The following is a 13703-nucleotide window of genomic DNA, read 5'->3' as shown; positions in this document are numbered from 1 at the left end:
AAGTTTTGAGTTTAGTTCTTTAATATATTTTATATAGTCAAAGCTGTTCTAATAGTGGCCACCTGTGTTAAGAGACCATCTTTTGGACTTTCAGAGTGTGATCTCTTAATAAAAGTTTGTCTGTATCTACATATACATATATAGTTCATCTTGTTTATCGTTAAGACATGCAGACTTATAAATCGACAATGCAGTTGCTAATATTTCAATCTATTAAAAAGTAATCGCCTGAAAATGGCTGCAAAACTTCAGCGATGATCTACTATATTTACTTGTTGACATTTGTAGTCTTCCTATTTATAAATAAGAAAATTGAACCAATATCTTTCAAGGTTATGATTATGAATGTCATAAAGAATGTAAACAGGAATCTAATATAACAGGCAAGAGTTTTTTGGATATTAAACTGTGAGGCAAGCTTTTTGCTGTAGAATATTTACTTAAGGAATAATGATAATTATTTTTTGTGTTATACTATATATACCCAAAAAACAAAGTGCACAGATTTGTCAGTATAATAACTTATCATTTAATTAAAAAGAGACAATTGCAACACTTTTTAGTAAATAGTTAATGAATATGTAATCATTTCTGAAAAAAAAGAATTGCACAAAACATGTACAACATTGCAGTGTTATTTTATTGGCCAGTGCAACTTCAATCATTCACAAGTTAGAATTACAAATACGTCTTTATCACTTTTTGTTGTCAGTTTTTTTAAGGTGATACGATATAACTTGAAAAAGTCTAGCATTGGGGGAATAGCCAACATTAAGTTATAATATATTCCCTGCAAACTAACTGGTCATCTGCGGGATGAATAACAGACATATAAATGGCTTTTGAAAAGTCCACCATCTAATGATGTTGAGCTAAATATATGTTTATTGTTTCAGACATAGTTTTTTTCCTCAATAATAAGTAGCTGCTTTCATTAGGGTGAATACAAGAAGGTAAGTGATGGAGCGTCAACACCAAGGATTCCGTAAATGTAAGCCTAATTTTTATTTGTCTTTAACATTTTTTTATTGCGTCAGTCACATAAGTGCATTACATGTTTACAAAGGTTCCTGGAGAAGAAATACAATATAAACGAGAAGTTAAGTACTAGTAGTTCATTCTAGAATAAGCTTGATACTTTCCCATTTTCGCCGGGTCTTGTACGCTGCATTTTGAGACATCATGTAGACAGAATATAGGTCTAAATTTCTATAATTTATATAAATATTTTACAACTTTCCCAGTCGGGGATTTTGTGGTATTGTCGCATTAAAGATATATATTTTTTAATCAGTAGTATGCATATGTTTAATATATATTTTTGTAAAACCGAGTTAATAAAACATGTCCAGAGAGATTGAAAATGTGTACAACCCCAAAAAAGGTGACATATTGTTTCTGATTCTCCACTACAAAAGCTGCATTCTTCATGTTCTAATAGTTTTCGCTTCAGTAGCATGGAATTTGTGAAAAAGATTCTGTGAATTATTCTGTATTGTAAACTTTGTAATTTCGAGTCTTTTGTCTCGTAAAAGGGACATGAGTGAATTTTTCCCCATTCGTCTTGGTTCAGAGAAATATCTAAGATAGTGTGCCACCTTTCATGGGATTGTTGCGGATAAATCAATACAGTAGACATGTTTTTATTGTAATGTGCAACATTATTAATATTTTTTCCATAATCTCTAATCATTCTCTTCCAGCCTCTTGGTATTGCACTAATAATGCTATTAAAATTCATAAAGTTTATATTTATTGGTATTTTTGAATGAAATCATTAAAAGACAGAAAATTTCCATTTTCATCTACATGTACTACGTCTTAAACGTAGAAAATACCTTCATTACACATTTTTTTTATAAAGACTGTTTGTCTATTTACTTGTATTTCTTTGTTAAACCATAGAGGCTGAGAGAGTGCGTTTTCAGGGGCTGCTGGGAGAGGCTCGTACAGATTTCCCCAAAATGATAAAATTTCTTTCCAAAATTTACCAAAATTGTATCTTTTAGCGATTTCTTCTAGTTCACTTTTTGTTAAGCTCCAGATTTTATCTCCTCGTATATTTTCAATATTGTCAATTAGTAACTTTTTCCAATCTGCATGGTTGTTTGGATCCAGACATTTCTTTATCCACATAAGCTTTAAAGATTTACTATAAGAAAAAATATCTGGAACCTTTAAACATCCATCTTTAAAATCGCCTATTAGGAGATTCTGTTTAAGTTTATCGATTTTACTATTCCATATAAAATGAAAGAACAGGACTTGAAACTTTTTAAGGATTTTAGCAGGTGGACTAGGAATGACAGTTAGTATCTGTACAATGATTGGAAAAGCTGAAGTTTTGACAACAGTTACTCTTCCAGTAATAGAGAGATTTCTAAATGACCAATCAGACAAAAGTGATTCCACTGACTTTATTTTTTCCGTAAAATTATCTTCATAAATATCGTGTTTGGAAAAATCATATCTCACTCCCAATAGTTTGAATTTGATTTCCTCACCGCAGCCCCGTTTTACCCCAATCCATACAGCCTGGGTTTTATCAAAATTGGTTTTTAGACCAGAACATTCTCCAAAGATGTCGATCAAATATAACGCTTTAACTAGAGACCTTTGGTCATCCTCGAGTATCAAGGTTGAATCATCTGCATACTGACTTATCAGGTATTCAGAATTATTGAGGATTACGCCATTGACACCAGGATCATATTTTACAGCTGCACTTAGCAATTCAATACAGATAATGAAAAGATATGGAGACAGAGGATCTCCTTGTCATACTCCTTGTGTTAGTTGGAAAAAGGTGGAGAGGTGACCATTATTTTCAACAGAAGCTGTGATATTAGAATAGAATGTTTTAAAACAATTTATAATGTAATCACTAAAACCAAAGAAATGCAAACTTTTTTCTATGAATGACCACTCAATGGAATCGAAGACTCCAATGTCAATGGCGTTGACTGATTGACACTGCCTCCTTACTAAATGCTTGATTAAGAGATTTTAAAATGTATTGTTTTATGTCTATATCCAGAAAAACTTATAAAACTCTACGGTGAATCCATCTAAACCTGGAGACTTCCCATTATTCATATGTTTCAATGTTTTTAGACACTCCTCAACCTTATAAGTACACCGTTCATAGAGTCGTGTTGCTCATCAGTGAGTTTATTTATGAATGGATTATTATCATTAAAAAAAGTTTCCTGGTGTATTTCATTAAACATAGTTCCCTTTGTTGTATACAGGTTTGAGTAGAACGTTAATTGCTGGTTAAGTATTTCGTGTAAATCGTTTACTTCTTGTCCGTCATGTGTTATTAATTTTGGAATCAATTTTTCTCGTTGTATTGTCGTTTTTCTAGATTACAAAAATACTTCGTACTTTTTTCACCTTCGATTTTCCATCGCCCCTTTGCCCTGGTTATAATCCCTTTGATTTTTTTTATCTCTTAATATTTTTAGTTTACCCTCCGTTTCCAAAATATCTTTAAGTAATTGTGCGTTGTTCTCAGTTTGGTCTCGATTATATAACTCTTTTAATTTATCTGTTAGGTCATTTTCTTGTTTTCCGCGTTCTCGTTTCTTAAAAGATGAGTAACTGATCGTTTTTCCCCTGATCATTAGTTTTAAAGTTTCCCATAGTAATTGATCGCTAATACTAAATTCAGCATTTTCTAAATCGTCATTTTCGTCTACTCTGTATTGTACAATAACATCTTTTATAACATTCTTAACTATATTTACATATTCAGTATCCCCTAGTAAACTGTTGTTAAATTTCCATGTTCCTCTTCCGCGCTGTTGTTTAATGAATTCCAATTCTATGTTGATTGGTGAATGATCTGACTTGTAAGCAAAATCCATACCTGCTGTTGTAATATTATTTTGTAAATCCAAGGAGACCAGAAAATAATCCAAGTGACTTTTTTTCCCCATTAGCACCAACCATGTGTATTTTCGGGCATCTACATTTAATTCTCTCCAGACATCGACTAGATCAAGATTCTGCATCATATTATGGATTTCTATGTTAGCTTTTGTATTATTACGATTGCAATAATTAACGGTGTCTACTTCATTATCAAGGGCAACATTCCAATCTCCTGCAATAATGTAGTATCATTCCCAATCAATTCGATTTTATTTTGCAGGTTTGTGAAAAAAGCTGGGATGTCATTGTTCGGGCCGTATATTCCACCGAGTGTTATTTTTACGTCTTGAATTGTGATGTTCAATAATAAATAATTTCCATCGGGGTCTTTGTATTCATTCTCCACCTTGTAAGCGAAGGAGTTTTGAAATATTATTGCAATGCCCCTACTATGTGAAGAAAACGATGCAAATTTTATATCACCTCCCCACTCATTTCGCCAGAGTGTTTCGACATTAACATCGCTGTGTGTATCAGTCAATATTGTAATATCATATTTCGACATCTATGAAAAATATCACGCCTTTTAACTGCATTACTTGCAAGACCTCGGCAATTCAGGCTTCCTATTTTTATGCTACCCATTATCAAATGGCAAATTGACAATGTGTATCTTCAACAAATAAACCTTAATATTGACTAAGAAAATGAAAGACGCATTTTTAACAATCAAAGTAAATTCCCCGTTCCCTAATCCCTGTAGAAAAACTTCCCTTTCGACCATTCTCTTTATATGCCCAATATAAGGAGCTGAGGATTCTCCAAATTTGAAATTAGTATTTTCCAACCCTGGAAACATGTAAATTAACAATAATATCTAACCAGTAGACACCTGGACCCAGTTATACCAGCGTCATCAGCTCAATGACACATTACACGAAACTTTACTGTGCAACACAAGCAAATTTTAAAGAAGAAAAAAGGAGACTGAATGTATCACTGAGCCAATGCCACCTAATAAAACCCAGCCCTGCATCATAATATATATACACACAAATCCGGTTTTATGCATGTATAAAATAGCGTAGCATCGTATGTGTATGATGAGTACAGACAGTCTGGATCAATCTTGCGACAATGAGCAACTGTCCATTCATAAAATATTTACTGTAAAACGCAAAGCTCGTGATTAATTCTTATTAGCACACAAAACGCTTCTTTACTTTGTTTAAAAATCACCATCGAACGAATAGATATTTACCGACAATATACCGGATTGTTATACGGTTATTCAACAGTTATTTGCAATCGCAAGGCCGACCTAGACGGACATATGTCACCGAAAAGTAAATCACCACAACACCTCGGCAAGACACAAAACCCCACATATAGTTTTCCTGTATAGCACCAGCCGTTGACCTCTCCATGTAACTGTCCTATTCATACCGCCTCTGTTTTTCTTCCGGTTTCATTTCCCAGCGCTTCTTTAGTAGTTTGGATCTAAGTTTACTTATTTCGGGGGGTAGGCCTGGAACAATGCTAAAACCAAATCCAGATTTGAGACCCATACCTACCTCCAGCACCTCATCCCTGTCGATCAGGCTGCTGAAACGCACAATGACGTTTTTTGTTCCCTCCTGGCCCCCTTTTAGTCGATGTGCTGCTTGGAATGTCATATTTTCAACGGCTTCATTCACAATTTTTAGATCTTTTAACAAAAATGCTTTGACCTTTTTAACTGTCTCCCTGGGGTTTTCTCCCTCGGATCCCTCGATACCTTTAATCACCAGGTTCCATTTGCGCCCCCATATCTCTAATTTCAAACATTCATGTGCCTCACTGACTATTTCAGTACTCATAGCCGGTTTTAGTTCGCCGTGAGCCTGGTTAGCATGAGTAGCGAAGTTCTCCAATTGGATGTTGCGTGTGTCGAGCTCTTTAACACTGCTTTTAATAGCATCAACCTCGAGATTGAAACTGAAGTGCATATTGGCGAAGCACTCCGCTATGTCTTTATGTTTATAAGAGTCGACCAGAACTTGGTATTCAGCTTTTTTACTGGGGTCGACCTCCATAGCCATGATAGTACACACAAGGATATTACACTCGTGTATAGCTAGAGCAGGTGGGCGGGTAGACGCGATACAAAAATAGTCTTTTTGACGCGTAAACAACACAAATTGTTCTTGTTTCTGAGTTTACAATGTTACCTTTGCACTGGAACCAGGTACTGGTGCTAATGTAGTAGTTTATACGGGCTGAAAGGCTGATGTTAAAAATATTTTATGGAACTCCTCATGTATGCCACGCTCACCCAACCATCTCAAAGCCTAATTAATTCACATGTTTCGAATGGCTAGGCCAACCCTCATCAGAACAACTTTACAATAATATGTATCAGAACTAAGGTGCAAATAATGGTTCATAATATTACGTCATAGTAATTATTGAGTGATCATGTGAGGAAATGAGATTCTGGGGAAGTGCTAAAGATTATCTTGATGATTCCTACGCTGGTACATCAACCGACCCCTATCCACGGGACGTTGGATCTCCTCGCCCAACAACTTTAGTTATTTATACATTAGGGTGAATAACTATTGCTTTCATTCTATTTATGCAGCTTATTATATTAATGTTAAATATAGATGTTTTGTTGGTGTGCATGTATATATCAAGCTTATATGACAAGGCAAGGTAAAAGCTGAGAACCTTTGTGCAGAAAGAAACAAAATGTGCTGCTGGTTTGCTTACAGAATTTACAGGTACGATGCTTCCATTTACCTTTTGGTCAGTCAAACACCCTTCCAATATCTCCAGTTGTATTGGTGATTTTCTCCTCCCTCCTACTCGACCTACATAATACAAGACAAAACAAATTATCAATTTGCCAAAATGAACAATAATCTCCCAATATGAACCTACATGAGACAGAATTGCCTTCCTTGTATGATCTACATAAGTTCTATGTATATTTGATCGATCTTCTTGCTTCCTTTTTCTCTTATCTGTTGGATCGATATTCATGTCAACAGTAAATGCATCTTGTATCACCTTCGTTAGTTCTATGTCAGTTCCATCTTTTCTCTTCTTTTCACTTATCTGTTTGATTGAGTCATACTAGGAAAACAGTAAATGCACATGGAGTTAACTTTTGATCTAAACTTAATACTCATGCTGTGTATGAAAGACAACCTTCAGTGAGTTTGTCGTTTCTCATATTTACTAGTACAGTACTTAACGTGAAAGAAATAGATCATTGCAATATGAGAAAGATCTGTTAAGTAGTTCCTGGGGCCAACTTGCTTTTATGATCACTCTAAAAATATCTTTATCAGATTAGTCTCAAAAGTAAACATGCACACCAAGAAAACAAAGTAAGCGTACATGTCTAATTTGAGAAAGATCCCTATAGTACGTACTTCCTGAGAAATAGCGATAACAAACATTCACTGTCAAAATCAAAAATGGCCACCTGTTGGCCTTTTCGTTTAGTCGATCAGTCTCAAAAATAAACATGCATAACTAATACTATAGACAAAAGGGAACTTACATATCAAATTTGATACAGATCCCTCAAGTACTTTCTGGGAAATAGCGATAACAAGAATTGTTTAAGGCGACAGGTAATTTACAAAGCCCCCAATCTAATAAATAAAAAAATAATATATACAACATTTTATATAGCGCCCTATCTAGCTAACATAAGCCACTCTATAGCGCTTTACAGTACATAGATATACAATTTAATACAATGAATAAAATTAGCATATACATTATTCAATACAATTTTGAAGAATTCGCAGGAGCCGCCTCATCAGGCGCTAACTACTAGTATTATACCATCTGGCTAATATCTCCCTATGTGTGTATGCCTGCATGTGTGCTGGTGATGGTGGGCTAAAAATAGCGCTAACAATCTTTAACTCTCAAAATTCAAGATGACTGTGTATTGGTCATCTTGGGTTTCTCTTCATTCCCAAAATAGATATGTGTAACTAGGGACCATGGGGAACTTTCATGTGAAATTTGAGAAAGATCCCTCTAGTTCGTTCTAAGAAATAGCACTTCAATACAAACTTTAACTCTCAAATTTAAGATGGCTGCCTGTCGGCCATCTTTATTTTGTGATCAGTCCCAAAATTCATTATACATAACTCAGGATCATTGGGAACCTTTATGTGAAATTTGAGAACAAGAGGCCTAGAGGGCCTTTATCGCTCACCTGTTTCTTTTGTTTCATGAAACTGACAAATAGGTAACTTCAGACCAAATTTGGCAACTAAAACACAAGACATTTAACATCTCTTAAACGCTTCTTATATTCTGATATTGTTTGAAATTTCAAATGTTAATTTTAAGTCTTTTAACCCACGATGACCTTTGATTCCGACAAGCACTTGAAGTTGACAAAGAAAAAGATTTGCACTGCTGGTCTACATGTAAATAGCATACCCAAGAATCATGACTCTAGACCAAATGCTTCTTAGGATATCATTGTTTAAAGTTTTAACATATTTGACCCCTGTGTCCTTGAAAGTAGGTAAAGGAAATTTTAATGAGGAAAATTTACAGCACTTCATCCCAGGTACCTACCTTCTGGCCAAATATTATGACCCTGGGCCTTGTGGAACTTGAGAGGAAAATTGTTAAACTCTAAACCATGTTGACATTTGACCCTGACTAGCACTTACAGTTGACCTTTGACCTCACTACTGTAATTAAGAAAAATATTTGCACTGCTAGTCTACATAACATACTCAATTATCATGACTCTAGTCCAAATGGTTCTAAGGATATTGTTGTTTGAAGTTTTTAACATATTTGAACCCTGTGATCTTGAAAATAGGTCAAGGTAATTTTAATGAGGAACGTTTATAGCACTCTATCCCAGGTACCTACTGGCCAAATATCATGACCCTATAGGTCCTCCAGAAGAAGTCGTTCAAAAATAAATGATGACAGACGGACGGACAGGTGAGCTAAAAATCTATTTAGTACTTGATATAACTTAAAGTTGTTAGTCAACATGCGTTCAAATTAATAATATGACAGGAGGCACTTAGAATCCCAATTACATAATAACATGCAAATATAACAAGAGGCCCAATGGGCCTGCATCGCTCACCTGGTATTCATCTCACACTTGCAATCTTAAAAAAGGACTAAAATACAGCTACAGGCAGAATATCAGAGTTTGATTCATAAATATAAGAACCTGTTAAAAGATTTAAACATATGAAGCCTGTGACCTTGAATGTCGAACAAGAACATTAGGTTGAAAGTGGGTCAAGGTAAATTATTTGAACAAACTTGGTAGCCTTTCAACCCAGCATGCTACAGGCCCAATATCAGTACCCTTGGCCTTTTAGTTATTGAGAAGAAGTTTTTTGAAGATTTTTACACATTTGACCCCTGTGACCTTGAAAGTGGGTCAAGGTCATTCATTTGAACAAACTTGGTAGCCTTTCATCCCAGCATGTTACAGGCCCAATATCAGTAACCTGGGCTTTTCGGTTATTGAGAAGAAGCTGTTTGAAGATTTTAAGACATTTGACCCCTGTGACCTTGAAAGTGGGTCAAGGTCTTTCATTTGAATAACCTTTGTAGCCCTTCATCTCAGCATGCTACAGGCCCAATATCAGTACCCTGGGCTTTTTGGTTATTGAGAAGAAGTTGTTAGAAGTTCTTTAAAGACATTTTACCCCTGTGACCTTGAAAGTGGGTCAAGGTTATTCATTTGAACAAACTTGGTAGCCCTTTATCCCAGCATGCTACTGGCCAAATATCATTACCCTAGGCCTTTTGGTTATTGAGAGGAAGTTGTTTTAAGTAAAATATTGACGACGGACGCCGGACGGACGGACGCCGCACCATGGCATAAGCTCACTTGGCCCTTCGGGCCAGGTGATCTAAAAACTACCTTGCACAGGGCTTCCAATAAATAAGTATTAAATATAGAACAAGAGGCCCATGGGCCTTATCAGTCACCTGAGTTATGTAAAAACTGATATTATCGATGTTGCCAAATGAAAAAGTTAACATTTTGTAACAAAGGTAACTTGAACTACATGTAATGCAAAAATTGCAAAAGTAGTGTGAAAGATCTGGGTAGTATATGTACTTTATAAAATTATGTACAACCAAAATTCAGCTGACTGACAGAACCACTATTTGAGCACATTAAGACCCTTCCATCTATGAAAAGTATTTGATTCTACCATATCAGGATCTTGAGAAGACGGTTTTTGAAATTTCAGTCAATTCAACCCTTTTTGGCCCCTCCCATCAGCCCCTGGGGGTCAGTCAGGGCTGATTTGTGCACATCATCAAACTGCTATCAAATACTGATAATGCTAACCAAGTTTGAATTAATTCAAATGGAAATTAAACAAATGCTGGTCCAAAATTTGATTTCCCTGCATATAAGCTATAGTAAAGTTTACCCCCTCCCCAGGGGGAAACGTGGGAACCCAGGGACATGAAATTCACAATTTTGGTAAAGCAACCTAAGACCTTTCCATCTATGAAGAGTATTTGATTCTACCATATCTGGGTCTTCAGAAAAAGATTTTTGAAATTTCAGTCAATTCAACCCTTTTTGGCCCCACCCATCAGCCCCTGGGGTCAGTCAGGGCTGATATGTGCATACCATCAAACTGCTATCCAATACTGATAATGCTAACCAAGTTTGAATTAATTCCAATGGAAATTAAACTGATGCTGGTCCAAAATGTGATTTGCCTATATAAACTATAGTAAAGACCCTTTTTGGCCCCACCCTCAGGCCCCTGGGGACTGGGGACTATATAATTCACACTTTTGGTTGACCTTTGGCCATGGAAGGTTTCTGCAAAATTTCATTGAGGAATTGGTTCAGGGGTTTTGAGAAGACGTCGTTGACCTTTGGCCATGGAAGGTTTCTGCAAAATTTCATTGAAATTGGTTCAGGGGTTTTGGAGAGGGGGTAGGAAATGTTAATTGTTTACGGACGCACGACGCCGGACAAAAGGCGATTGCGATAGGTCATTTGAGACTTTGTCTCAGGTGACCTAAAAATAAAGAAAAAACATATAGGAGTCCTATAAATGGAAAAAGTTCAAGATCTGATTTAAGAGTGGTCTACCCTGCAAAAAAGTGTCAGCCGACACATCTACTTGAGTATCTACTTTTGTACCCAATGCGGCTGTCAAGTGTTTCACAGGAATTTGGAAGGTTTTTCCTTTCATTTCAGCCATTGCATAGCAACATGACACAACTTATAATGCTATTGAATTGAAGATAAGTAAAGATTGTTTTTACGAAGTTTCTGTACTCATCATTATTCTTAGTGTCTGACACTACACTACAGCAGATTCATTAAAATTTTGATTTACTAATTGGGAAATGGATAAAATACATGTAATAACGTCTGTGACTTTGAGAAACAAATAGAATGTTTTTGGGTCGGCAGGAAAAAATAGGGTCAATCGTGAAACAGGAAAAACAGTTCCATTTTTATTAGGCCAGGGGTCCAACACATTAATCTTTGACTGAAATCAGGGGGATGGGCTTATTACGGGACAATGAAAAAACTTTTGTTGGCATTTCCTCCTCACTGCAATAAATATTGATGGGCTTTAAATACCAAGCATGGGCTTAGTGTTGGATGGATAACAGAGAAACCTTCAGAGAACAAGAAAAATGGAATTTACATCCCCCGCTTGCAGGACATATTGTAGGTTAACAGTATTGTAGGTTAACTGTATTGAGGTTAGGTTTAAACAGGTGAGTATCGTGCTGTTGAGACATAATGTATAGCTTGAAACTTGATAAAAAAAAAAAGCCATATACCTCATTGATTATCCTTAAATATGTACAAATCACATCGGTTGGCAAACTTGGCATGAGTTGGATGTGCATACGGAATTTGGTTGAAACATCTGAACAATATCTACAGCATTATCACACGAAATCCAGAGAGTGCCAAAGATGGGTGGAAAGACAGAGGAACAAAAACATTGTTATCAAGTTTGAAGGAATTTGGCTAATATTTGCTAGAGTTATAAAGTGGAAACTGCAAATAATGATGTTTTTCAATAATCAAGGGGCCATAACTTTGCCAAATGGAGTCCGATTAAAGTGGTTATCAAACTTGGCCGAGCTCTTAATGCATTGAACCCTGTTACTAAGTTTGAGGACAATCAAATAATATTTGCAAGATTTAATAAACAGAAACGGCAGATAATGATGTTTTTCATTATTCAAGGGGCGAACTCTGCCAAATTGGGTCCACTGAAAGTGGTCATCGAATTTGGCTGAGCCCATAAGGCATTTAACCCTGTGACCAAGTTTGAAGAAAATCGGTTAACATTTGTTGTAGTAATTGCATGGAAACGAAGCGCGGCAGATAATGACATTTTCATTTTTCAAGGGGCCATAACTCCATCAAATGGAGTCTGCTGAAAGTGGCCATCGAACGTGGCTGAGCCCTTAAGGCATTTAACCCTGTGGCATATTTTGAAGAAAATCGGTTAACATTTGTTGTAGCTATTGCAAGGAAGCGAAGCGCGGCAGATAATGACATTTTCATTATTCAAGGTGCCATAACTCCACCAAATTGGGTCTGCTGAAAGTGGTAATCGAACTTGGCAGAGTCCTTAAGGCATTTAACCCTGTAACCAAGTGTGAAGAAAATTGGTTAACATTTGTTGTAGTTATTGCACGGAAACGAAGCACATCAGTTCATGACGTTTTTCGTTATTCAAGTGGCCATAACTCTGCCAAATGGGGTCTGCTGAAAGTGGTTATCGAACTTGGCTGTAAGGCATTTAACCCTGTGACCAAGTGTGAAGACAATTGGTAAACATTTGTTGTAGTTATTGCACGGAAACAAAGCGTAGCAGTTAATGACATGTTTCGTTATTTAAGGGGACATAACTCCACCAAATGGGGTCTGCTGAAAGAAAATTGGTTAACATTTGTTGTAGTTATATTGCACGGAAACGAAGTGTGACAGACAGACAGAAAGACAGACAAACAAACCCAAATTAATATCCCCCGTTTCGGTGAAAGCGGGGTATAAAAAAACATAATTACACTTACCCTTCTCTAACAGTGAGAAATCAACACTCCACTGCAGATGAAACTGAAAAGCTTCGGTGAAGATCTGTCTGGCATTTTCTAACTCCCCATCAGGACAGTAGAGATAGATTTCTCTTAAATGTTTAAAAGTTCCGACATAGTTACACAAAGATTCTGCTTCTGCTTGCATGCAAATTGGTAAGGTAGTGGCACTGGACAAATCCAAAGGAATAGCCAAGCTGAAGACTTCCTTTGACTCAGCAACATCCAATGTTGTTTTCATTTTGGAGGCAACAACAGATGAAGATGAGGACATCCCACTTGATCTTTCACTTGCGAACTCAGAATAGATGACGCTTGAACAATGAAGGTTGCCGGTCTCACCACTGAAGTAAGTCTGAAAAGCTGGTTTGCTGAAAAAGGTAGATGGACTGGAGCTGCCATTTTGCCATAAATCATCCTCCAAAGCCGTTCCTCCTTTGTACAGGGAAAAAAAAATTATATATATAAATCAGTTTTATTTACAATAATAATTTAATACTTGCCAACTGTCCCTTTAATTTAGGAGGGTGACTCCCAATTTTGGACCCTTAAATTTAGTACCGGTGTCATATAAAATTTATTCTCCCATAAAATACTCATCCGGATGAATATTTTATGCACAAAATACTCATCCCCCCCCCCATAAAATATTCATCCCCCCTAAATTTTATCAAAACTTCTTATATAAATACAAAATTTACAACATTATTACATCATGTTAC

General features: G+C 36.1%; 1 protein-coding gene across 1 annotated transcript in view; it reads right to left on the bottom strand.

Annotated features, from left to right (window-relative positions):
- LOC110448267 overlaps window positions 1–13416 on the bottom strand; it is a gene marked incomplete at its 5' end in the record, with an annotated part of 49429 nt that extends 36013 nt beyond the window's left edge. The window contains 2 exons of the mRNA XM_021494434.1: window positions 6661–6731; window positions 12961–13416. Of these exons, the coding sequence (XP_021350109.1) occupies window positions 6661–6731; window positions 12961–13416 (527 nt within the window). The remainder of the gene's footprint in view (window positions 1–6660; window positions 6732–12960) is intronic.
- Between the last annotated feature and the right edge of the window lie 287 nt (window positions 13417–13703).

Source organism: Mizuhopecten yessoensis, unplaced genomic scaffold, assembly GCF_002113885.1.
Source record: "Mizuhopecten yessoensis strain PY_sf001 unplaced genomic scaffold, ASM211388v2 scaffold3961, whole genome shotgun sequence".
Lineage (NCBI taxonomy): Eukaryota > Metazoa > Mollusca > Bivalvia > Pectinida > Pectinidae > Mizuhopecten > Mizuhopecten yessoensis.
Note: the sequence above shows the minus strand (reverse complement) of the source record. Positions and strands in the feature narration are given on the sequence as shown.